The sequence below is a fragment of the Phyllobates terribilis genome, unplaced genomic scaffold (assembly GCF_046119375.1).
Source record: "Phyllobates terribilis strain yellow unplaced genomic scaffold, ASM4611937v1 Scaffold_10__3_contigs__length_209671492, whole genome shotgun sequence".
Lineage (NCBI taxonomy): Eukaryota > Metazoa > Chordata > Amphibia > Anura > Dendrobatidae > Phyllobates > Phyllobates terribilis.
This window is the reverse complement of record NW_027362770.1, coordinates 153029052-153056707: the sequence shown is the minus strand read 5'-3', so window position 1 is coordinate 153056707 and position 27656 is coordinate 153029052. Positions and strand designations below refer to the sequence as shown.

At 45.3% G+C, this 27656-nt stretch overlaps 1 protein-coding gene across 3 annotated transcripts in view; it reads right to left on the bottom strand.

Annotated features, from left to right (window-relative positions):
* Positions 1–27656, bottom strand: part of PRMT8 (protein arginine methyltransferase 8) — a 288767-nt gene that overhangs the window by 36815 nt on the left and 224296 nt on the right. For all 3 annotated transcript variants that reach the window (XM_073649943.1, XM_073649942.1, XM_073649944.1), the window contains exon 8: positions 26073–26223. In XM_073649943.1, coding sequence (XP_073506044.1) covers positions 26073–26223 — 151 coding nt within the window. The remainder of the gene's footprint in view (positions 1–26072; positions 26224–27656) is intronic.

Genomic DNA, 27656 nt, shown 5'->3' with positions numbered 1-27656 from the left:
ATAGATAGAAACATGTCAGTCACACATATAAGAAGCACAGTGACAGTGTTGCTTACTGTACTTGTCATTTAGTGTAAAGGATTTATCAAAAAAAATAATAGTGTTTTCATGCACCGTCTCTTTAAAAAAGCCGGCCGGCAATTCAGCATCTGTACCCGACAATTTAGAATAGAAGGAATAGAGAATCACACATAGATTAGATAGATAGAAACATGTCAGCCACATATATACGAAGTACAGTGACAGTGTTGCTTACTGTACTTGTCATTTAGTGTAAAGGATTTATTAAAAAATATAATAGTGTTTTCGTGCACCGTCTCTTTAAAAAAGCCGGCCGGCAATTCAGCAGCGGTACCCGACAATTTATAACAGACAGAATAGAGCTTCACACATAGATTAGATAGATAGAAACATGTCAGTCACATATATATGAAGTACTGTGACAGTGTTGCTTACTGTACTTGTCATTTACTGCAAAGGATTTATTAAAAAAAATAATAGTGTTTTCATGCACCGTCTCTTTAAAAAAGCCGGCCGGCAATTCAGCATCTGTACCCGACAATTTATAACAGACAGAATAGAGCTTCACACATAGATTAGATAGATAGAAACATGTCAGTCACATATATAATAAGTACAGTGACAGTGTTGGTTACTGTACTTGTCATTTAGTATTAAAATAAAGGATTTATTATTAAAAAAAATTGGCGTGGGGTTCCCCGTAATTTTAGTCTCTAGCGGAGGTTAAGCAGACAGCTGGGGCAGATGTTTGAAGCCTGGGAAGGGGGTAATACCCACGGAGCTTCCCAGACTACTAATATCAGCCCCCAGCTGAATACCTAGCCTTTACTAGCTATTAAAATGGGGGACCCCCCAAAAAAATGACGTGGGGTCCCCCCTAATTTAATAGCTAGCAAAGGCTAGGCAGACAGCTGGGGGCTGATATTAATAGCCCAGGAAGGGAACCATGAATATTGGCCCCCTCCCAGGCTAGAAACACCAGCCGTCAGCCGCCCCAGAAATGGCGCATCCATAGGATGCGCCAATTCTGGCACTTAGCCTCGCTCTTCCACGCTGCCCTGGTGCGGTGGCAGGGGGTAATAGGGTTGGGGTTGATGTCAGCTTATAATGCCAGCTGACATCAAGCCCAGGTTAGTAATGGAGAGGCGTCTATAAGACACCCCCATTACTAACCCCATAGTCAAAGTTAAAAGAAAACACAAACACCCAGAATAAAGTCCTTTAATTGAAATAAAGACACATTCCTTTATTGTTCTAAATTAAACCATACTTACCGTCACGCCCATTCCAGCTGAAGCCAACGATCTCCTGCAATAAAAGAAAAATAATAAAGCAACCTCATCCTTACCTTTCCATGGTTCCCACGACAGCTTCAGCTCTGCTACATCGAGATAACAGGCTGGACCGCAGCAGAACGCTGCCATCCAGCCTGTCATCCCGCAGACACTGAGAAGCGCAGGCATGCTTGCGCTCTGCAGTGTCTGGCTGTGACGGCATAAAGATGAGACGAGTTCATGTCCAATGAACTCGGCGCACCTCATGCACGTCACTGACAGCGTGGGAGAATTCTCCTGCACTCAGCACTTCAGCGTGAGAATTCTCCCACGCTGTCAGTGACGTGCATGAGGTCAGCTGAGTTCATTGGACATGAATGAGCTCACCTCATGCACGTCACTGACAGCGTGGGAGAATTCTCACGCTGTAGCGCTGAGTGCAGGAGAATTTTCCCACGCTGTCAGTGACGTGCATGAGGTGAGCTGAGATCATTGGACATGAATGAGCTCACCTCATGCACGTCACTGACAGCGTGGGAAAATTCTCCTGCACTCAGCGCTTCAGCGTGAGAATTTTCCCACGCTGTCAGTGACGTGCATGAGGTGAGCTCATTCATGTCCAATGAACTCAGCTGACCTCATGTACGTCACTGACAGCGTGGGAGAATTTTCACGCTGAAGTGCTGAGTGCAGGAGAATTCTCCCACGCTGTCAGTGACGTGCATGAGGTGCGCCGAGTTCATTGGACATGAGCTTGTCTCATCTTTATGCCGTCACAGCGAGACACTGAGGAGCGCAAGCATGCCTGCGCTTCTGAGTGTCCGCGGGATGACAGGCTGGATGGCAGCGTTCTGCTGCGGTCCAGCCTGTCATCTCGATGTAGCAGAGCTGAAGCTGTCGTGGGAACCATGGAAAGGTAAGGATGAGGTTGCTTTATTATTTTACTTTTATTGCAGAAGACATTGGCTTCAGCTGGAATGGGCGTGATGGTAAGTATGGTTTAATTTAGAACAATAAAGAATTGTGTGTTTATTTCAATTAAAGGACTTTATTCTGGGTGTTGTGTTTTTTTAAATACTTTACTAGAAATTCATGGTGGTCATGTCTAATATTGGCGTGACCCCATGAATTTCGGGCTTAGGGCCAGCTGATAATGCCAAGCTGGCCTTAACCCCTTTATTACCCAGTGAGCCACCGCACCAGGGCCCTGGATGAGTTGGGTACAGCGCCAGAAGATGGCGCTTCTATGAACGCGCCATTTTCCGGGGCGGCTGCGGACTGCAATATGCAGCGGGTGGGGTCCAGAAAGCTTGGGCCTCCCTGCGCTGCAGATTCCAGCCCCCAGCTGCCTAGTTGTACCTGGCTGGGCACAAAAATAGGGCGAAGCCCCACGCATTTTGTTTTAAAATTATTTCATGAAATTCATGGAATAATTAAGAAAAAAAGGGCTTCCCTATATTGTTGTGTCCAACCAGGTACAAATAGGCAGCTGGTGGTTGGGGGCAGCCCGTTCCTGCCTGCTGTACCTGGCTGGACACAAATATAGTGCGAAGCCCCACGTCAATTTTTTTAAAATTATTTCAGGAAATTCATGAAATAATGAAAAAAAAATTGATGTGGGGCTTCGCCCTATATTTGTGTCCAGTCAGGTACAGCAGGCAGGAACGGGCTGCTCCCAACCACCAGCTGCCTATTTGTACCTGGCCGGACACAACAATATAGGGAAGCCCTTTTTTTCTTAATTATTCCATGAATTTCATGAATTAAAAAAAAAAATACGTGGAGCTTCGCCCTATTTTTGTGTCCAGCCAGGTACAGCAGGCAGGAACGGGCTGCCCCCAACCACCAGCTGCCTATTTGTACCTGGCCGGACACAACAATATAGGGAAGCCCTTTTTTTCTTAATTATTCCATGAATTTCATGAATTAAAAAAAAAAAACGTGGAGCTTCGCCCTATTTTTGTGCCCAGCCAGGTACAACTAGGCAGCTGGGGGCTGGAATCTGCAGCGCAGGGAGGCCCAAGCTTTCTGGGCCCCACCCGCTGCAAATTGCAGTCCGCAGCCGCCCCGGAAAATGGCGCGTTCATAGAAGCGCCATCTTCTGGCGCTGTACCCAACTCATCCAGGGCCCTGGTGCGGTGGCTCACTGGGTAATAAAGGGGTTAAGGCCAGCTTGGCATTATCAGCTGGCCCTAAGCCCGAAATTCATGGGGTCACGCCAATATTAGACATGACCACCATGAATTTCTAGTAAAGTATTTAAAAAAAACACAAACACCCAGAAAAAAGTCCTTTAATTGAAATAAACACACAATTCTTTATTGTTCTAAATTAAACCATACTTACCGCCACGCCCATTCCAGCTGAAGCCAATGATCTCCTGCAATAAAAGTAAAATAATAAAGCAACATCATCCTTACCTTTCCATGGCTCCCACGACAGCTTCAGCTCTGCTACATCGAGATGACAGGCTGGACCGCAGCAGAACGCTGCCATCCAGCCTGTCATCCCGCAGACACTGAGAAGCGCAGGCTTGCTTGCGCTACTCAGTGTCTGGCTGTGACGGCATCCAGATGAGCCGAGGTCATGTCCAATGAACTCGGCTCACCTCATGCACGTCACTGACAGCGTGGGAAATTTCTCACGCTGAAGCGCTGAGTGCAGGAGAATTTTCCCACGCTGTCAGTGACGTACATGAGGTGAGCCGAGTTCATTGTCGGCTCATCTGGATGCCGTCACAGTCAGACACTGAGGAGCGCAAGCATGCCTGCGCTTCTCAGTGTGTGCGGCATGGCAAGCTGGATGGCAGCGTTCTGCTGCGGTCCAGCCTGTCATCTCGATGTAGCAGAGCTGGAGCTGTCCTGGGAACCATGGAAAGGTAAGGATGAGGTTGCTTTATTATTTTTCTTTTATTGCAGGAGATCGTTGGCTTCAGCTGGAATGGGCGTGATGGTAAGTATGGTTTAATTTAGAACAATAAAGAATTGTGTCTTTATTTCAATTAAAGGACTTTATTCTGGGTGTTTGTGTTTTTTTTTTAACTTTGACTATGGGGTTAGTAATGGGGGTGTCTTATAGACGCCTCTCCATTACTAACCTGGGCTTGATGTCAGCTGGCATTATAAGCTGACATCAACCCCAACCCTATTACCCCCTGCCACCGCACCAGGGCAGCGTGGAAGAGCGAGGCTAAGTGCCAGAATTGGCGCATCCTATGGATGCGCCATTTCTGGGGCGGCTGAGGGCTGGTGTTTCTAGCCTGGGAGGGGGCCAATATTCATGGCTCCCTTCCTGGGCTATTAATATCAGCCCCCATCTGTCTGCCTAGCCTTTGCTAGCTATTAAATTAGGGGGGACCCCACGTCATTTTTTTGGGGGGGTCCTCCATTTTAATAGCTAGTAAAGGCTAGGTATTCAGCTGGGGGCTGATATTAGTAGCCTGGGAAGCTCCGTGGGTATTACCCCCTTCCCAGGCTTCAAACATCTGCCCCAGCTGTCTGCTTAACCTCCGCTAGGGACTAAAATTACGGGGAACCCCATGCCAATTTTTTTTAATAATAAATCCTTTATTTTAATACTAAATGACAAGTACAGTAACCAACACTGTCACTGTACTTATTATATATGTGACTGACATGTTTCTATCTATCTAATCTATGTGTGAAGCTCTATTCTGTCTGTTATAAATTGTCGGGTACAGATGCTGAATTGCCGGCCGGCTTTTTTAAAGAGACGGTGCATGAAAACACTATTATTTTTTTTAATAAATCCTTTGCAGTAAATGACAAGTACAGTAAGCAACACTGTCACAGTACTTCATATATATGTGACTGACATATTTCTATCTATCTAATCTATGTGTGAAGCTCTATTCTGTCTGTTATAAATTGTCGGGTACCGCTGCTGAATTGCCGGCCGGCTTTTTTAAAGAGACGGTGCACGAAAACACTATTATATTTTTTAATAAATCCTTTACACTAAATGACAAGTACAGTAAGCAACACTGTCACTGTACTTCATATATATGTGACTGACATGTTTCTATCTATCTAATCTATGTGTGATGCTCTATTCCTTCATGTCTAAATTGTCGGGTACCGGTGTATGCCGCTGCTGAATTGCCGGCCGGCTTTTTTAAAGAAAGCGTCTTCTGAGCAGTTTGTCAGCTTTTGGACACCTTTGAAGGTGTTTTCTATGTGTTCCTATGTGTTTTTGTTTGCCTGCCATTGGTTTTAACGGTGTTCGACGGTGTTCTAAGGTGTTCGACGAACAGTTCGACGAACAGTTCCTCGAACATCCCGGTGTTCGACGAACCGAACCGAACCCGAACACTACGGGGGTGGCTCAACACTAGTTGGGATACCACAACTGTACCCAAACTTGAACCAGAACCCTATTGAAAACGATGGAGATCCGAACTTTCGAGCTGTAAAATTCTCGTTCTCTCTCTTTCTCCTCCCGGAGTTTCCCTGGAACTCTGAACATTGCAACCAACTCCTGGGAGAAGTCCGTGTTTGGCGTTTAGTACCGGACATTACCTGTCCGGTTTGAACCCAAACTTTTAAGTTTGGGTTCTCTTATCTCTACTGATAAATCTTTTTGAAAGTTGATGGTCACATCCTCTCCCAAAAAAACCCATTCCCAATTTTTTTAAAATGGTTCGTGCGTAGTAATTTGCAATTTTTCGTGCAATTTGTTGGGGCAAAATTCATACCAAAAACTGATTAGAATTGATTGATAAATGCGGGCCACTGTTTATTCATTAACTTTAAAAAGTCCAACTTCTGGGACCCCTGGATCCCGATGATTGGTGCTGTAGGGTTAGTTTGTTACTGCATCTCCTACAATGTTTTCCCTGTCCCATCCCGACAACCGGTTAGGCAGGCAGTGGCCACCGGCCTCGTTCAAATGATCAACTAACTTTTAACTTACAGACAGTCCACAAAAACAGTGTTACTTTTTATCATGTCCATGTGTCTGGCAGAATAAAAAGAAATAATTTTGGGTTGGTTGTGATTTTTGGTTCATTTTCCGAGCTTTCTTCCTTCCAAAAAAAAGGCAGGAGAGCGTCCAAAATGTTTACCCTTGAGCCTGTACAAAACCCGCTTCTGCCTCCGCAGTTCAAGGGAGTGATAACCAAATATATTTTATCATGCAAGTTTAATTATATCTTTAAATATAAAAAAATGAAATTGGTATTTATGCTAAATTGTGAAAAATTCTGTTGCCAACTCCTCATGTGATGAGCAAATTTATAGTGTAATTTTTACATTTACTAATTTTATTTTGCTGCTTTTTATCCTATTTATAAACCCATTCTATTAATTCTTAGGACGTCAGAATGGACTCTTAACAAGTAAGTGCACATTTACAACCAATTTTTAAATTGCTATAATCCATAATAACAATTTAAATTTTTTTTTTACAATTTTGCCATTTTGATTATAAAATACTGTATACCATTTTACGTGTGTAGTCCTATGTATCTCTATGGTTGCAGACAACAAACAAAACCCTATAATGTCATACAGAGCTGAACAGAGTAGAGATGAACAAATTTTTAAAAAAAATTAGATTCAGGTTCAATTTGGGCCAAACATTCAATTTTGACCAAATTGATTAGTCAAGAAGCAAAATTGCCACTAATAATAATTATTAGTGATGAGCGAGCATACTCGCAAGTACTCTGTGCTCACCCGAGCATCTCAGTACTCAGTACTCGGAGCTCGCCGAGTACTTCCGAGATGCTCGGGCGGATGCTCGGGTCCCCTTTCTGCATGTTTGGCGCTCTTTAGAGCGCCAATCAACATGCAGGGATTGCCTGCCACACACTGTAATGCCATAGCCATGTTGGTTGTGGCATTACGGTGATTGGCTGGCCGCACAGCGTCATCAGGTGTATATTAGACCTGGCGCCGCCATGTTCGTCACAGTCACTCCGGATCAGACAGTATAGGGAGAGCTGCTGCTGAGCTAGGGAGAGATTCACTTGTTTATTAGGTAGTGTAGGTAGAACAGAAGTATATTACACATATCCATCTCAACAAACAGTCCTTCTGAGGACTAATCCAGCTGCAGAGATATCAGTGCTAGGCAGGCAGTGTATATAGGCAGGCAGGCAGGGTATATAGCAGACTGCAGTGCACATAGCAACAGGGTCCATTCTAGTTCTGTTTGCTGGTGCTTTTACAGATATTTGTAGAAATAGCCCCAGGTCTCATGGGCCAGGAATAATTTTTTTTTATCTTAATCCTGATAATTTGCTTAAAAAGCAATCCAGAGAACACCATTTTTCTGCGCCATTTGCTTGTTGGCACCGCAGAATACAGCCAGGTCCTTTCCATATTACAGCGCTAAAAATACAGCTATTTAAAACTGTGGTTTGTCCGTTACACAGATCACATATAATTGCACTGAAAATTCTGCCATTTCTGGCCTCCATTGAAATTTTTTGAAGTGAGTCAGCGAAGTTATTGACACAAGGTCACTGTTAAAAATAGTTACCTACAGGCCAGCTATTTAAAACTGTAGTTTGTCCGTCACATGGATCACATATAAGTTTTCTAAAAATTCTGCCATTTCTCGCCTCCATTAAAATTTTGCTTCAGTGTGTCAGCGAAGTTATTGATACCAGTTGCTGTTAAAATTAGTTACCTACAGGCCAGCTATTTAAAACTGTGGTTTGTCCGTCACACGGATCACATATAAGTTCGCTGAAAATTCTGCCATTTCTGGCCTAAATTAAAATATTGTTTCAGTGTGTCAGCGAAGTTATTGACACCAGTTTGCTGTTAAAAATAGTTACCTACTGGCCAGCTATTTAAAACTGTGCTTTGTCCGTCACACAGATCACATATAAGTTCACTCCAAATTCAGCCATTTGTAATGAGCGTGGAAGATATTGTCCTTTATTTAAAATGGGCAAGGTGCGTCGCAAGGGATGGGGCACTGGACGTGATGTTGATGGTGCATGCAGAGGCCGAAGCTGTGGGCAAGCTGAAATTGTGCCACAATAAACACCCACATCTTCTCGCCTGACCTTCTTGTCCCAATTACTAGGGGATCGCAGCACACCACTATTGAACCCAGAGCAGTGTCAAAAGGTTGTTGGTTGGATAATGCTTCCAGTCACTTTGTCACCACCACCACCCTGTCTTCCACACGGTCAAGTCTCAGTAGCCGTGAGTCTGGACCGCATGTTCCTCACCCTGATCCTCCTTCCTCCCACCATGCCGAGTGCCCGGAGACAACTGATCCCACACTTGGACACTCCGAAGAGCTGTTCACTTTTCCATTTGTAGATTCAGGTCTCTCGCCTGGTCCACTTGAAGCGGGGCAAGAGGAGATCGCATGTAGCGATGCCCAAATATTTGAGCAGCCACGGTCATACGAAGGCAATGGTGGTAAAGTGTCACAAGAGGTGGACGATGATGAGACAAAATTGCCAAAAAGTCAGGAGGAGGACCAGGGTGTGGAAGTGGAAGTGGAAGATGAGGTGGTGGATGATATAGTAACTGACCGAACGTGGCAGGAGGACATGCAGAGCGAGGACAGCAGCACACAGGGGGAGGGAGGCAGAGCACCCCAACAGGCAGGAAGAAGCACAGTGTGTTGGCCCCAGACAGAAGGCGGGCAACCGTTCCCCTTAACACCAACACGACGGAAGTTGCCACTACAACTGTTAGGTCTTCCCAAGTCTGGTTGTTTTTTTAAAGACTCTGCCGATAACCCTAAAAAGGCCATTTGCACCACCTGCCAGGCCAGCATCAGCAGGGGTAGCAAAACGACCAGCCTGACCACCACCAGCATGATCAGCATGATCAACATGGCAGCAAAGCACCCGACTTTGTGGGCCGAACCCCAGGGTCCAGGAACAGTGTCTGCGGGTTAAACCACTACTTCTTCCGCTGTTGTGCGTGCAAGCCAATCCCCTGTCCATGGTGCATGCGAAGATGCCTCCTGGCCTTCACCTGTTGTTGCACACTCTCAACTAGCACCATCCGCAAGCACGTCCTTGTCCCAGCGCAGCGTTCAGTTGTCCATACCCCAGTCCTTGGAACGCAAGTGCAAATACGCAGCCAACGCCCCACAGGCCACATTACTAAATTCCCACATTTCGCGACTGTTTGCGTTCGAAATGTTGCCGGAAGCTTTCCGCAACCTGATGGGGGCGGCTGTCCCTCGGTACTCGGTTCCCAGCCACCACTATTTCTCCCAGTGTGCCGTCCCCACATTACACTAGCAAGTGTCCCACAACATTAGCCGTGCCCTCAACAATGCAGTTACTGGGAAAGTCCACCAAACCACGTGGACAAGTGCTTGTGGGCAGGGACGGTACATCTCGCTGACGGCACACTGGATTAACATAGTGGAGGCCAGTACCCAGTCGGATCTTGGGACGGAACAGATCTTCCCGACGCCGAGGATTGCGGGCCCTAGGTCAATCAGGGTTGCCCCCACAGTCTACTGCTCCTGCACCTCAGAACAGGGAGGAGGAGGAGGTGGAGGAGGAGAGCATGGTCATTCATCCTCTTGGTGAGGACACGGAAGTCTTGCCTGTTAGCAGTCTGGCACACATGGCTGAGTTTATGTTACTCTGCCTTTCCCATGACCCTCATGTTCTCAAAATTTAGGGTGACAGTCATTACTGGTTGGTGACACTTTTAGACCCACTCTACAAGGAGAACTTTATATCTCTTATTCCTGAGGCGGACAGGTCTACAAAAATGGGGCTGTACCAGAAGGCCCTTGTTGCGGAACTATTAAAAAAATTCCCATCTGAAAACGCTGGTGGCAGAGGTCACAGTTCATTGGACAACCAAGGAGTACAAGCTACACCAGGAACTAGCGGCGGATACCGCGTTCCATGCCAGGCTCCCAATATATGCTTCACATAAGACAAATTTGCGCTATTCTGAGACACTGAGTCCTCTGCACCTTGCATCTATGCCTTATCTCCCACAAGCAGTCTGTGTACTGATGAAGGTCTGTTTGACCGAAACGTTTTGTTAATTTATGGACTGCATTAAATTTTCTCTCTAAATGAATCCTTGAGTGCCGAGGTTATTCTATTATATAGTACGGGTTCGGCCCCTACTCGAGCACCAGTGTCCAGCTGTGCAGCGATTTTCTCTATTAACCATGGAGTACAGGCGAGAGAGGCATAACTCCAATCCAGCAGAGGCAGGGGAACACTGTCAAAGTTCTGGGAGAGTTTTCTCAGACCCTCCCATCGCACAGGCCCTGAGGCGCGGGGTACTCTCACAAGGAGGGAAAAGTTTGGGAAGATGCTGAGGAAGTACCTTGCCGACCGTACCAATGTCCTCCGTGATTCCGCTGTGCCTTATAATTATTGGGTATCCAAGCTGTATACGTGGCATGAACTGGCTCTCTATGCCTTGGAGGTCCTGGCCTGCCCTGCCGCTAGCGTTTTATCAGAGCGGGTTTTTAGTGCCACTGGTGGAATTATAACTGATAAGTGCATCCGCCTGTCAACTGAAAATGCTGATAGACTGACTCTTATAAAAATGAACAAGGGCTGGATTAGGCCAGACTTCTCAACAGCCCCGAATGATAGCAGCGTAACATAAACTCAAATCCAGTGTCTTTTTTTGGGAGGTGTATTCCCACGCACCTTTTTACACCCACACATGGGTATACACTTCCTGATTTTGGCTATTTGCTCTTGTCCTCCTCCTTCTCCTCATCCTCATCCTCCACCACCATATCACCAGGGTGACCGTGGTCCATCATGCAACACCCAATTTTTTTAAAGGGTGTTTATGATGCCTGTAAAAAAAATTTTTTATACAGTATCTTCATGCATACCTCCTAGGGGTAAATGTTTGTCAGCCCATACACTTAGTGCATGGGAATTACAAGTATAGGAGGCCCGCTCCTTCCTAATGGGAACATTTTAATATGAGGCCCTCCTCCACATCTTTTCCAAGGGGCATTGGAGTGCCTCCTAATTTTTGGCAACCCTTGCATTCACTGCATAGGCAAACACTATGGCAGACCCGCTTCCTAATAATGGGAACATTGTTTTCAGGAGGCCCTCTGACCTCCATGTCTCTTCCAAGGGGCATTGGAGTGCCTCCAAATTTTTGGCAACCCTTGCGTTCACTGCATAGACCAACACTATTGGAGACCCACTTCCTAATAATGGGAACATTGTTTTCAGGAGGCCCTCTGACCTCCACGTCTCTTCCAAGTGGCATTGGAGTGCCTCCAAATTTTTGCCAACCTTTGTATTCACTGCATTGGAGTGCCTCACAATTTTTGGGAGCCCTTGCATTTGACGTGCACCCTGGGCCGTGGGGTAGACGGTGCTGGGCCGGTAAATGCTGGGGGATGTCACAGTGGCAGTGACCCGGTCCATGACCCAGGGCGGTCATTCAATAGGGAAATATTTACAGGGGATTATAGTTTATAAAGTTCGTGACGCCACCTGTGGAATGCGGCTAAAGAGAGCCGCCGCTGTGGAGCAGTCCTCTGAAGCTGATGTTACTGCAGCAGGGATGGTGTGACTCTCCACAGGAAGAGCTAGCTCCAGGGCAGTGTAGATGATGTTGCAGGTTGTGCTGGGCGTTGTAGTGCAGGGGTTGATGGCGCAGCAAGAAACACAGAGACAAGGAAGTGCAGTCCCTGGGTCTTTACTCACAGTTGTTGCAGTCCAGATTACAGGGATCCATGTAACTGCCCTCGTCGTCCTGTGTTTACTCAGGGAGGGGTTCGGTCTACCCCAAGGTAACTCTGGAGTACTTAGCAAGACCCCCTTCTGTGTGTCCTCGCTCTCTGGCCTTCTTCCTGCACCTCACACCTAGTGTCTCCAATCCGGTACCTGCGGGCCTTGGCGGGCGACGTCTGTTCCATCCCCTGGGTCCTATATGGCTACCTTCTCGGTGAGACTGGCGTGGACTTGTGGCTACAGGACTTAAAGTACTGCAGCCTCCAGTTGAGACGTGCAGTCTTCCGCTAGTTGAGGGACCGGTTCCCTTTGTATGGCCTAACCCCTCCACCTCCCGGTAGACTCGGACGTACGGGTGGCCTTCTGCACGGCCCGTACCCCTGGGGTCCTTTCTTGGTTCCTGGAGACTTTCTCCTGCTCCCTCTCCTCTCTTCTCTCCTTCTCCTCAGACTTGGGCCTCACTGGCTAGGCCCGCCTCTGGAGCAGAGCACCTGCAGAGCCTCTGCTCCCTTCACTTTCCTCCTCTGACTGAACTGACCTGTCTTTCTAAGATGTCTCCCCTTTTTATACAGCTTCCTTTCATGTGCTCCCCTGATCTACGTCCTCCACCCACACCCACTACATGGTTCCCCCTCTCTAGGTTCCCCTCCACTCCAGCCAGGGACCAGGGACTATGCTCTCCCTTAGGAGCAATCTCGCCCTGCCCTACTGAAGTGGATGTGTTGGATGCAGGTGTTAGGGTCCTGAGCCATACTCCTTCCTTACCGGAGAGTGAGATGCCACATCTCTGTCTGAGATGCAACACCTCTGTGGCGACCGAACCCTCAGGGGCGCCACACATTCACTGCATAGGCAAACAGCATGGGTGACCCACTTCCTAATAATGGGAACATTGTCTTCAGGAGGCCCTCCTTTAAGTCTCTTCAAAGGGTTATTGGGGTGGGTCTAAATTTTCAACAGGGTATTGGGATGCGTCTACATTTTGGGCAGCCCTGTCACTCACTGCATACGCAATAACAGTATAGGAGACCCACTCTTTAGTAATGGGAACAACAAAGCATAGCCGGCTGATGGCTCTCTAAGAATAGTGAGGGCCGACAGCTGGTCCTTTAAGAATAGTAAAGGCTGCCTGATGGCCCTATAAAAATAGGTTTTGTGACTTTCAGAGTCCCTCCTTTATAAATGAAACATAATGTGTCTGATGATGTCTCACACACCACATGGCCAGATAAGGTTGTAAAACGTTAAAATGACATTTCCTGGTGAATGCATTTGTCACGGTTGAAAGCAATGCAAAAGTGCAAAAATGCATCAAAAATGCTACATGTGAACATAGCCCAAGGTGTGGAGGAGTATTTTTGGTTTCGGTTATTTATTTTGCCTTATATACAATTCATTACCTGCAAAGGATGTTCCTTAACATATTTCCCAGGAAAATCCATTTTGGTTACGTTTTTGTATGTTCTGGGAGTCAGAGATGCTTCCAGGGGTCTTCCCCATGCTGTTCCCTTGTCATATGAGCACTGTTCCCTTCGATTTGAGCAATTTTTAGGCCTCTGCAGACTGCCAGGGGGAGCCGCCTGAAAAATGCTCGAGTTTCCCATACACTTACATTGGGCTCGTTGCTCGGGTCGAGCACCCGAGTATTCCAATGCGCTCGACCCGAGCAACGAGTACCCGAGCATTTTAGTGCTCGGTCACCACTAATAATAATTTATTAAGTTCTGAAGTTCTGACCCAAAAGCATAATAAATGAATGGCTGGGAAGACGTAAAAAATTAATAAAACCGATCCTACGCCCATCCCACACCTTTACTCCTACCTTGGCCCTATGGTCTTTGCTTTTGGTCCTTTTTTGGCATCCGAATCTTTTTCTCACCAACGGTCTTCAGTCTTCTCTTCAAGTCTTCCTGTACTGACCAGACTTCACGCAATCACATTGACTTACACAGCACCTTAGCGATTTCTGATCAGCACAAGAAGACCTGAAGTGGGAGAAGATCTGAAGTAAAGACTGTAGGACCAAGCGGGGAGCTATGGCAGTAGTACAGGAGATGGGAGGACCTACGATAGACGCTTAAAAGAATCCAGCAAAATGGGAGGTTGGCTGGCCGTCATTTTGCTAGATTCATTAGAATCGTATTATGAAAAGTTCCAATTTTGACAAATCCAAATTTTCCTGATAATTTGTGCCAAATCCAGTTTGTTTAGATTCAATTCGCTCATCATTTATACAGAGGTTCAGTTTTTCATTTTCTGTATGGATCTGACATTAATAAAATCACATAGCATCCTCCATCAGGTGCAAATGGTTTTAGAAGAAATGGCTGTTTTTCACTTAGATTAATATTGGCAGAAAATGCAACATAATTTTCTTAATAAATTTGATGCTTTAGAGCAGCTCTAACTCCAACTTTTTGTGATTTGGTCAACGGTGGTAAGGAAAAAAGAAATGCACATGCTTGTGATTTCCAACAATCTTCAGTGCTTGTCGGAATGTTCATATATTTATACCCTTTGTTCATATAGACGTTCCATACATAAATTTAGCTGTTTCTTACAAATAGAATTAATAACTTCATAATAAGTAAAAGACATTCCCTGTGTCCTTCCAACTCATCACACCCATCATCAGTTCTTCGTTTCAGAGTGAGCTACCGCAATCTTTGAGGTTTGACAGATCTGAAGACATCAACATTTTCCTTACTCCAGCCTTGCTTCTATGTCTCTCCGTCCACCTTAAAAAAGCAACTCTATTCCTGCTGTGAGTGGGCACAGATTTAACCCTGGAATAAATTACTATATATGTGGGGTAATAAAGGGCCCTTCCTGCCAGATGCCACCAACTTTTGAAAATGGGGAGGGGGTGTAATCAGATAAAAAGTTTCAAATTTTTCCGCAACACAGACGTGTCCCAAAATGTCTGACTTTTTGACGCCAGTGTTTCTAGGGGAGAACGACTCCATACATGTGTGGCAGCCATGTACGTAACTTGAAGAGCTTGGGCTCCAATAAAAAAATCTGTAACAGGGCTCAGATACTATACATTTTATAATAGCGGCTTTTTTATGATACTGGCGTAGTACTGCTGGAAACCAGTGGTTGAAGAAGCACAAGCAGGAGCAGCAAGTGGTAGTTGAAGTTCTTGGAGTTAGAAAAGGAGTTGTAGGAAACAATCTGTAGTTAGGTGAGAACAGTCTGGGTAAGACAGTCGAGGAGCTGGAGACAGGAAGTAGACTAACCAGCTAGACACAATACTCAAGCAATGAGTGAGAAATCCATGTGGCTTTAAGTAGGTCCAAACAGGAAAATGGATTCCACAGGTTCAGAATCTGCCGTCTTAGTAAAAGGCAATTGCAGAACAAAGCAGCCTCCAGTGGTAAGGAGTGCAATTGCAGCACAATTATTAAAATGAACTATAGCAGCCACTAGTGGTCAAACTGTAGAAGGACAACAGGAATTTTGACAGTCTTCTTATGTGACAGAAGGATCTTTGCTTCAGTTATTGGGGCCCAGATGTAACTTCTATCTACGCTTCCAGGCTGTTCCATCTTTGTATCTTACTTTGGGCACAAGGAGAAGAATCAATAATTTAAGTCTGGATATAAATAGTCCTTCTGCAATGTGACTTCTTCAAGATATCTGGAAAAGCCTTTCACTTGACCCGTGAAGACAATGCGCCCGGTGTACGAGACTCGGATGTGGCTCTTATCTTTGCTTTTCGAACTCTGTTCGTTGATTAATCTAAACCTCGTTGATAATTACGATCCCTGCAATTAAACGCTACAGTTGAGCCAAGTGTGTGACTCTAGATAAGCCGCCATGTGGCTTAATTGTACCAGCCTTGTTTTACCCAAACCATGAATGAAGCGTCGGCCTACCTCGTCTCGTGTGACCTCTCAGAGACTTCACTTCTACATGAAGGGCCCAATTCATTCAGGTGTTTTTGCCACTTTTCTGGTGTAAAACACCTTGAAATATTGCAACTTTTGACATTTTTTTAAGCCAGTGAAGCTTTGCAAAAATTGGAGAAGCCTGGGAGGGACAAGGCCTTGGTGAAGCCTGCCTGCAAATTAATCAAAATGTATGCCACCTTGGTGGGGTAAATCACACCTGAAATTTACTACATTCCTTGACTTGAGTAACGTTTTTGGTAGAGGCATCTCTTATGTAATTAGACACATATTACTCCAGAAGTGCCTTCATTAAGACTGGAGTTCACAATTCCAGTCTTAAATGATCAGGCCTGAAGTATTGAGAACTTTTTGGAAGGAAAGACCTCTCCTCAGACTTCTCTCTTGAAGGATCCATGCACATGGCCATATTACAGATGTTGGATGGATCTATAGTATGGGCTTATACTCTACCTCCGTATGCCTTCATTAGGGGCACACATGGGCACAGTAGGGGAAAATGTGACACCTCATGTAAAAATACAGAGGCATGGAAGTCCCAGTAGGACCATAATTTGGTCCTCCAAGTACTTGAGATGATCGAATCAACATAAACTTGAAGTCAAGAGATCACACACATTTATAATGAAATTTGATTTGCATCAAGGATATTTGATTGTTCTTTATTATGCTCTGGGGTGTCTATTCACCTCAGCTCCTACTTGTCTGGCGTCCCCGTAGTCCACTATAAAATTTTCCACGTGTCTTATTTTCACCTATTCCTGCCATGCGCATCTTCTGCCTGCTTTACTCTAGGCAACTTGTGGCCAAGTAGGCCTCTGAAGCCTCTGTGTGCCGTGCCTTTTTAGGGTACATTATGATATCATGATGTGGCTCCCAGCTGCGCTTGGTACCACAGATCCTAGAAGCGTGTATTGATGGAATCCTCCACAAGAGGCCCCCATAAACATTCACACAACTTCACCTTCCACTTCAGACCAGCAGAGGGAGCCCGTTAGGGATATAAATAGGGAAGGTGGAGCTAGACAGTCAGTTAGTCTAGAGTACAGGGAGTGATTCAGCAGTTCCTCTGAAGAGTTCCTGCAGAATGAGACACAGAAACAGGTCAGTCTGCAGTGGAGCTCAGTCTAGTTTGGAGAGGTCAGCCTGCAGTGGAGCCTAGTCTAGACGCAGTTGTAGCTTAGTTAGAGCTTAAGGTGTGCCGGCGCCATAAGATCGGTGAAGAGCGGCAAGCTGCCGTTAGTGTGAGTAGCCTAGTGAGGGCCCGAGCGTGGCCGAAGGCGAGTGGAAAGTGAGTAGCAGTGGGGGCAGAGGAGCTTACCTAGCTCACCCCAAAACATATACCGGACACCGGGTCCGAGCTTACCGGGATCTCTACGACCCAGTAAGGCATAACCGGAATCCCTGGAGAACTACAGGTCCCAGGTTCACCAGAGAGCAGATACGTAACAGAGCCAGGAGACACATAGGCCCCGTAAGCTGGGAGCGTGCACTCCAAGAGAAGGCCCTACCACAACATCAACCGGTGCAGGACAGAGATAAAGTTAGGCCTAGCTCCAGGCAGGTCAGAAACTTACTACGCAGAGGCAAGAAACAGGAGGCCCTACACCCGCTCATTGGGGAGGATCCTGACATGCACCCTTCACCCTACAGTGCTCCGGGACGTGCCTGAATTTCCATCAGTAAAAGGTACTGAAGTGACTATCGTGTCTGTCCCTGTTCTTGCTCTGACCCGGCTGGGTCTCGCCTGTCCTGCATTCCCCTCTCTCCGTACGCTCAGGGGTTGTACCCTGTGATGTCCTGACATGCGCCACAAAGGCACGTCTTGCAGGTACATTAGGTACATAGTCGCCCTGATTGTAGCAGAAGGCAGAAGATAATGCGTATGATGGGGTTAAGTGAAAAGAAGAGGCAGGAGGACTGGACGGCACGCTGCCGGGGTGGTGGGAAAATTGAGCGGTGAGGGCAGCATTATTTAATAAATTTCAGTCCAATTTCCATCTCTGTAAACGAACGAAGGCATTGAATTAAGGTCCCCATACACATTAGATGAAAGTCATGCTGCTTTTGGCATGATGGGACAATCATGTGACATATATGGAGGACTCCCTATGTTGGGAGAAAGAAGGACAAGGAAGTTGGAATTTGAACACCAAATTCTTTTGTGTACGGCCATATTTAGTCACTTACTTAAAGGGGTTTCCCAGCCTTGGGGTGCAAGTCTGCAGTCACTCTATGTGTGCGCTGTGAGGATTCTCCAGTGACAACGCCAGGAGCAATTTGCAAACATCTGGCCACATCCCGACTAGACGTATTGGGCCTAGCTCAATACACTTACATTGAGAGAGGCCACAAACATCTAGTCGGCATGTGACCGCATGTATGCAAATCGCAAACTTGCGATCACGCACCGCCGCTCCCAGCACCAGAGAATCCTGACATCGTGCAGTGCGTGCAATGTGAGGATACCCAAGTCTACAGTCACTTACAGTGAATGACTAATTGTAGCCCAAGGCCAGACAACCCCTGTAAAAAAAAAAATAATAATTCTATTTGCTCCACAATAGCACCAGAGTTAGGTAGGGAATACCTTTATTACAAAACTGGCAGACGATGGCACAGAATTACACCATCTTTGCATTTATCACAAAGCATGCTCAAAAAATTCTCACAAGTCAATAAATTATTTTTTTTTATAATTTTTTTTTATGTTAATACGCCTGCTGTAAAGCAAATCTCTGAAATTGCTGCCAACATGTCAGGCAAGACGGGATGGAGGGAACCAGTGCAGGAGTGAAAATTCTGATTATCGGGGTCCCAAAGACAAACTATAGGTTGGTGAAGAACTCTAAACAGCCATGGCCACAGGAAAATCTAATAAATGAGGAGGTGCTAACTTCAGAGTGAGCATTTATCTAGATTAATTCAATATATATTAGAGCTGAGGGAATGTTTTGAAATTAGATTTTGGCAGCTTTGAAAATCTTCCCAGAAATTTGATTTGTGGTGAATCAATTCTCTGCAAATCGAAAGTACTCCAAAGCGTCTAAATGATCTGAAAAGATTACACAGTCCTATTAATGTCTGAGTGACCTCAACATATATGGCTATGGCTAAATGGATGGTAGCTGTTGTTCAGCGCTTTCGCTCCCTATTTTTATGGCTAAGCTGTGAGCTGTGACGTTCTCTTACTATCCAGACTCACCATAAAAAGGCTGCTACATTCCCTGCTTCAGCTTTTATACAGGCTGTGATAGTCCCTGACTGATTGGTTGTGTTATACCATGTGACGTGAGGTCATGTGATCCTTCTCTAGCTGATACAATCTTCTACAATGGGTAAAATGGTGTAATTTTAGGAAACTTACACAACGCAAATTGCATACTGTTTGCAGAATTCCTAAAAATTTTAATCGATTCGCTCATTTCTGATATATGTATTACTACAATGTGAAAATACAAAAAAGCAGAGGGGGTGAAAAAACTAAATCTTCATATGTTTGGTAAAACATATAATGGCATCGATGTGACTGGCAGCTTTTCTTTTACATTTTTGCAATAAGTGTATATAATGTACCGGTATTGAAAGATTAAGACCCCGGTTTAAAGAAATGACATTCATGGAAATGTAAAACATCACTGGAGATTTTCTGACAGATCTCCATTGAATAAAGCAATTACTCTTCATTAGACTTTCACTTATTGTTAGTCATGCCATTAAAGTCTAAAGGTAAAAAAGCGTGGGCGTCCTAAATGGCATGGGGCCCGATATCATCTGCATGATGCATTGCTTCGTGGAAGAAATGATAGAAGAAATGTATTAAATTTATTAGTATTTCAGTCTCAAAACAGAGTTGTTAAATAAATAGCCAATTTATAGGGGGTGAGGAGGTTGCAGTCGTATTCTTGTGCATGGGGCAAAGACCCTTGTGCCACAGGAGAAGACACCAGTGATGTAAGTAAGCACATGGTTGGTGAAGGTCCACACCAGGGGCAGACACAGACAGAAGAGGGCCCCTGTGTAAGAACAATGTACGGGTCCTTTGCAGTTCAATAGCTGATCGTATTGCATCCCTTTATGTGTCCGTTACAAAAGCTTGCTGCTCTGAACCTGGAAGTGGGCCCCTTTAACTGTTGGGCCCCTTGCAGCTGCACAAGTTGCACCGATGATATCTCTGCCCCTGGTCCACGCTGTATAAAACAGAGCAGTATGTGTGCCGCTGTACAGTTCTTTATATGTACAGTACTATTACCAAATATAATACCTATATGGCACATGATGACAGAAATAACCTTGGTATACCTAGGATGCAAAATAACTCTCTCCCTAGAGCCATTTTAGCGCTACAGTCTAGTCCATGTCACTACTTACAGACACGCCGTGAGGTGAGGAAGTTAAGGGGTCCAAGGTCAAAAGCAATGAGGGTACGTCATAACAGAGGGGGTGAGGCAAAGGCGTAGTCAGGTCACAGCCCGGGTTCAGAATTCTAACAAGGTAGTGTATCAAGGGATCAAGACAAAGGGGCTAGGCAAATGGATGGTCAAAGGCAAATCCAAGGTCGGTCAACAAAAATCAAAATACTAGAACTCAAAGCACAAAGCAAACATACACCAAACTGAGCAGAGCTACAACTGGCAGAGATAACAGGCAGACAGCCAGGGAATCATTCCGAACCTGTTGGAAATCCATCACACCCTGGCCCTGATTGGGCGACTGGATTGTCACTCACCACACTGACAGCTTAGAACGCCCTTAGACTAGATGGCTGAGCTGTCTATCATGATACTGACAGCTCAGGACGCCCCTGCCCCAGATTGGATGGCTGAACTGTAACTCACCACACAGAGAGAAGGAATCGTGGCACAGACATTGAAGATGAGCGGATTGCTTCACGCAACCTCAGTCCATGGTCCAGGTTAGTACTATATGGCCGTAGACAGGAGATGAGCATCATCATAGTAACATAGTTTGTAAAGCCGAATAAAGACTTGCGTCCATCAAGTTCGACCTGTTAGTTCTGTAATTGCTAAAGTTGATCCAGAGGAGGGCAAAAACCCCAAATGATTTAGCCAATCTTCACCTGAGGAAAAATTCCCTCCCGACTCTGAAACCAGCAGTCAGAATAAATCCCTGTATCAACCTACTATTTTATTTTATTTTTAAGTATATGCTGAAATCTGCCTGGTATCTAGAAATGCATCCAGTCCCCGCAGAAATGCATCCAGTCCCCGCATCCTTACCCTCCTGGATCCCATGCTTGGTTTATGATTAGCTGGCCTGACGAGACATCACCTGAGCTTCTGGGCTCCCTGGCATGAAATTTGATTCACCAGCCTAGTGTGACATCATCCGTTTGCCATGCAGTGCCCAGATGACGTCTCGCCAGCCCGGCTAATCATAAATAGAGCCTGGGATCCTCTTGGGTAAGGAAATTTGCCCAGCTCCTGTCCATGGTCAAAGAATATTGACGTAGACTGTGGACCAGGGTTACACTAAGCAACTCTACCAGACATCCATCCACAACTGTTTCTTTTTTTTTGCTTAAGAGTCCGAGTGTGCAGTGCCACAAAAAAAAGGATGCGGTCTATCGCTGCCCACCCCAAAGGCAGATGGTTCACCAATAAACGTTTCCCCATCCCTTCAGATCAGAATACCACAGTGAGGGTCAGGGAGTGGTGGTTTCCCTTCGCCGAAGCTTAGGGAGGGACAGTTTTGCTCCCATCATCCAACTTGACTTCCACCCCTGTGGAAATAGGAGGTCAGTCTAGTTCGGTTCTCCTTCTTGAGAAGAACCAGGGGTTTGTGGGGGGAGGGTGTGGAAGAGGAACCTAACGGCCGCATACTCCTCCCCTAGACCGATCGATGGGAACTGCACCCTGATAAGTTCTTGTGATGAGGAGACAGAGTGAAAACAATCAAAATAAAAAGTGAAGGAAATCTTTAGTCAAGAAATGTAAAAAAACTCCATTGTAGACAAAAGGCCCAGAATAAAGGTGTACGAGTATGAAAGGAAAGTGATGTCAAAATGTGCCATAAAATTCACTGGTCACCACTCCAGGGTCACCACTCCTGAGGAACTTCTGCACCTTAGGCACTCAAACTACTCAGCTTTTGGCATCAATCATGGGGGTCGGGGTCACATGGGGGCTGCGGTCAATCATGGGGGTCTGGGTCATATAACCAGATGTCTATAAAAAAAACCCAGCTAACACCTGGAAGCTTCCACCCAGTGTGCATTACTGTGTCTACCTTTGTACTAGCAGACACTACACTAGATCTTAGCCAAAAAGCTGAGCTGCTTCACGGTACTTGCCCCTCATCAGTGCAGAACAGGGTTTGACTGGCTGAATAAGATACTTTAGGTGTGGTTTTGAGGGAGGATTGTCTTACTTTAAGGAGACCACCAGCCATTGGAATCTTATTAGAAATGGGAAAAAAAACATGCAAATTACTTCTTGGAAGGAAATAAAACTATCTCTCTAGTGCCACCTATTGTGGAGCCAGTCCCTCCAAAAATCTAAACTTGTGTATAAAATTCAGGAGTTTACAGGGTTTGTTTTAATTTTTTTTTTGTTGTATGTATCAATGGAGACGCATAGGTCTGCGGAGGAACTGAATACTTAAAACGGTGTAGTATGTGAATCAAGATGGTAAAAAATTGTATAGTTGGTTCTTATGCCATGTTAGAAGATACCAGAATTATAAATGATATACAGTAGTTAAGAGACTATTTAGACTTTTCTCTTTGGGGAACAGGTACTTAAAATCTTTTATCAGGACCCTGGATCTCCACAGAGAGGTCTTTGATTTAATGACCTGAAAATACACACAGGAGCAGGTCAGACCGGGCTAAAAGGAGGATGGAGGGAAAATAGAGAATGACCTAGTTTTCCTCTCTTCTGGTGTCCAGCGAGTATTTACAGGTTCTGTGGTCTTACGGCACAGAAAAGATGCCTGTGAGACCAAGGTCTTAAGAAGTCAAAGTAAAATATGGCTGTGCCAAAAGAAACAGAAAACTTATAGTTGTCAGACTAGGGTCGGCCAAAAACAAAAAATTGGTGTCTTTAAAATGGACCTGTCATTTGCTATAAATATGTAATTTTTTTACCTGGTGTAAAAGCCGCTGTTCCCCTGAATCCGGTGATGTTTTTCTTTTGTTTCTGCGCCTCTCCGTTCCTGAGATATGGCGTTCTATTGCCAGTATTTAAATCTATTCTTGTTAGCCAAAGGGGTGTGATCTTCAAGAATCCTCCCATTGAGAAGAGTCACAAACCACACTCACTTGACTAACAAGACTAGATTTATATATAGGGAAAAGGAGGCCATATCTCAGGAAAGGAGAGGAGCAGGCACAAAAGAAAAACATCATAGGATTCAGGAGAACATCGGCTTTTTAAGCAGGTTAAAAAATGAGTTATTAATGACAACTTACAGGTTCTCTTTAAATAGGTTTTCTCTGGAACAATCCTCTTTTTAAACACCCTTTGCAACCTGCTCCATATTCATGAAATCTGTATAACGCCGCCCCCTCCACTAATTGGCAGCTTTCTGCCTATGCACAGTGTACACAGAAATCTGCCAATCAGGGGTGTGGGCGGGGTTATACAGAGCTCAGCATTCAGAGAACTGCTAGATCTGCAGCAGATAAAACAGCGATTTTATCAAAACTGCAGTAAGCGATACGTCGCTGGAATCAGGGTCTCTGCCCCTACATCATGCTGCTCTCAGATGGGTTAGCAAAAACCTGGTGATCAATTCCCTTGAGCAGAAACTAAACTATTGACTGTAAATTCTCCATGGAAAATCCAGATTGATCACTACAAAAGTGTAGCAATGGGGGGCTACCGGGGCATGTGGCCATGGTGTTGGATTCCTTGGCTAGTGTATAGGCTTGAGAGACTAAATATTTTCCCTGGATGAAGGGAAACTTGGTATCACTGGGGTATGCTATCACTTTTGCAAGGGGCCTCATCAATAGCACTGGCAAAGGCAAGCATTGACGTGAAGTACCCCAAAATGGGGCTCCTCTTCCAGTTCCGGTTAGCTCTCCATACCTAACCACAAGGCGGATACCTCTAATGTGTTTTCCGAGGTCCTCGAGTTGGGTCCCACATTCTTATTTTCCATCATTGTAAGACTTATAGAGAGTCGCAGCTATCACTAGACTTACCATCCATTATGAAAGGGTTGTAGTCAACGTAGACGGGTTCTGGAATCCCATCAAAGTATCTTTGGTCTCCTCTATGATATGCATGCCTTTGTCTACAGGTAACTCCTTTATCCATTACCCAAATGCAGAGCTCTTGATGAAATGATTCTTTCAGGCGTCTTAAAGTATACTGGTCCATTTTAGATAAAACCTGTAGAAAAGCGTGGTCTTGCTGCCCTCATGGCCCACAACAAGATAAAGCTCTAAACGTTTCCATTCTTTCTTTTTGAATACGCAGTTCCTTTTCACCAGTACCCTGCCAGCTCTATAGGAGTTGGAACTTCCTTTCCCTCACTTCCCAGCATGCAATGTTCTTCTCAATGTCCAATGCATTTTCTTCTCGGAACTGAAAGCTGCCTCTCTCTTATACCTGTATGCAGTTTGACAGATGGAAAAGCAGAGGCAAATATACAAATACCCTCATACTTCTTGTATAGAGACAAAGCCTCTGCTTCCAGTAGAAGGACAAAGAACCACCCCTCTTCATGTAGAGAAACAAACCCACAATCACTTTTTGTAAAAAAATAAAATAAAGACCCGTCCCTACTTCCTGTGGAGAAACAAAGCCCCTCCACTTCCTGTTAAAAAATAAAAACCCACCTCCACTTCCTGTAGAGAATTAACGACCCGTCCCCATTTCCTGTAAAGAAATAAAGACTCGACTCCACTTCCTGTAGAGAATAAAGACCTGCCTTCACTTCCTGTAGCAAAATAACGAACTGCACCCACTTCCTGTAGCGAAACAAAAACCTTCCCCCATTTCCTGCAAAGAAATAAAGGCTCACCCCCACTTCCTGTAAAGAAATAAAGACCCTCCCCATTTCCTGTAGCGAAACAAAGACCCACCCCACTTCCTGTAGAGACAAAGACCCGCCCCACTTCCTGTAGTGAGACAAATACCCATCCTACTTCCTGTAGAGAGACAAAAACCCACCCCACTTCCAGTAGAAAGACAAAGACCCGTCCCCACTTCCTGTAGACAGACAAGAACCCGCCCCCACTTCCGGTAGAGACAAAGACTAGCCACCACTTTTTGTAGAGACAAAGACTTGCCCCACTTCCTGTAGAAAGACAAGAACCCGCCCCCACTTCCGGTAGAGACAAAGACCCACCCCTACTTCTTGTAGAGAGCCAAAGACCCACCCCCACTTCCTGTAGAGAGACAAGAACCCGTCCCCACTTCCGGTAGAGACAAAGACCAGCTCCCACTTTGTGTAGAGAGACAAAGACCTGCCCCACAGTAGAGAGACAAGAACCTGCCCCCACTTCCTGTAGAGAGACAAGAACCTGCCCCCACTTCCTGTAGAGAGACAAGAACCTGCCCCCACTTCCTGTAGAGAGACAAGAACCCATCCCCACTTCCGGTAGAGACAAAGACCAGCTCCCACCTTTTGTAGAGAGACAAAGACCTGCCCCCATTTCCTGTAGAGAACAATGACCCGCCTCCACTTCCTGTAGAGAACAATGACCCGCCTCCACTTCCTGTAGATAGACAAAGTCCCGCCCCCACTTCCTGTAATTCATCTCAGAGTCTCTGCTGCTAGAGACGGATTACACTTGACACCAAGAAGTAAATGACAGGTTACACAGAAGGGAGACGCCTAGTGGCCGACACTATGTAGTGATTTTTCAGGGTGATAAAACATAATGTTTAAACAAAGGTATTTAAAAAGTGGAGCTTTCTTCTCCATGTATTAGGCATAATTGTATATGACTGTGGAGTCAGATGACGGCTGCTCAGAGAATGATGCAAGAACCTGAAACTTTTTGTCAGCAGATAAAGGGAGAAAACCAATCAAAGTCAAACAATTAGCTACTAAACACCATTATATTATTTTACTGGCATAACCAGGCCGACGGTAGAACCAAAAAAATCTGGATGTTCCAGAAATCACCGCTAAATGGATTCCAAAGCCCATCCATAGGCAGCTACAGAGAGCTGCAGCAACACCCAATATCTGTACCTGTAGAAAATCCAGTTTTCTTGTGGCACTTAGTAAACTCGATGTTGAAGTAGGTGACCAGTGCATGGATGTAGTCATTCCGCTGCACTTGTAGGCAGAAGGCTGATGTGAAGGCTAATTCTTCAATCTTCACCGTGTAGATATCGATTTCCTGTGTCAGAGAATCATAAAATCAACCTGTTAGTATATATGAAACACCATGTATACAAATTGTAATTCAGAAGACTGATATATGTACAAAACAATGCAGATCCCAGGAATGGAGATAAAAGAAGACACTCCCTCCAATTGTCTAACCCAGAGATGTCAAACTCAACCACACAGAGGGACAAAATGAAAAACGTGGACAAAGTTGCGGGCCAATCACTATACAGTATAATGGGCACCATATAGTCCTCCATACAGTATAATGGGCCCCACGTAGTCCTCCATACAGTATAATGGGCCCCACATAGTCCTCCATACAGTATAATGGGCCCCACGTAGTCCTCCATACAGTATAATGGGCCCCACATAGTCCTCCATACAGTATAATGGGCCCCACTTAGTCCTCCATACAGTATAATGGGACCCACATAGTCATCCATACAGTATAATGGGCCCCACATAGTCATCCATACAGAATAATGGCCCCACATAGTCATCCATACAGAATAATGGGCCTCACATAGTTCTCTATACAGTATAATGGGCCCCACTTAGTCCTCCATACAGAATAATGGGCCCCACATAGTCATCCATACAGTATAATGGGCCCCACATAGTCATCCATACAGAATAATGGCCCCACATAGTCACCCATACAGTATAATGACCCCACATAGTCCTCCATACAGTATAATTGCCCCACATAGTCCTCCATACAGTATAATGAGCCCCACATAGTCTTCCATACAGTATAATGGCCCCACATAGTCCTCCATATAGTATTATGGGCCCCACATTGCCTTCTATACAGTATAATGGGCTCCACATAGTGCTCTATACAGAATAATGGCCCCACATAGGGGTGGTGATTCTAATCACCCTGAGGGTCAGATTTGGCCCATGAGCCAGAGTTTGACATATATGGTCTAACTGCTTAGATGCAACAATCTCCAATGACTGTGGCATCCAAAAGGTTTAAAGGTTGGGATTACAATTCTGTCCCAGCACTGTATATGGCGGACTGAGCAAACCCCTTGATGGTAGCAGTAAGCTCCAAAGTGCCCCCTGGAGGCAGCAGCAGGTAATCAGCATTTTAGGTTTTTAATCTATTTTTATGCATGGGATTACTCCAATTGCCCTAAAGATTTTAAAAGATTTTTCCCAATTTATACTTTTGCTGGTCCAAGTAGTTGGACCTTCTTCTTTATTGATTGGGTAAAAGAGAGACCTCAGTCAATCCCAGGAAAGGGTCTCTAAAATGCCCCATCGGGATGGAGGGGTTAAGCACCATTCATTCCCTATAGGACTGCGGAAAAAGTCGAATACTGTACTCAGAATACGTTGCCACCGTTCCTTCCTGATGAGCATTTTAGTGCTACGTTGTTGGGATCGGTGGAGGTCCCAGCTGTTGGACCCAATCCTGATCCACAAGTTAAC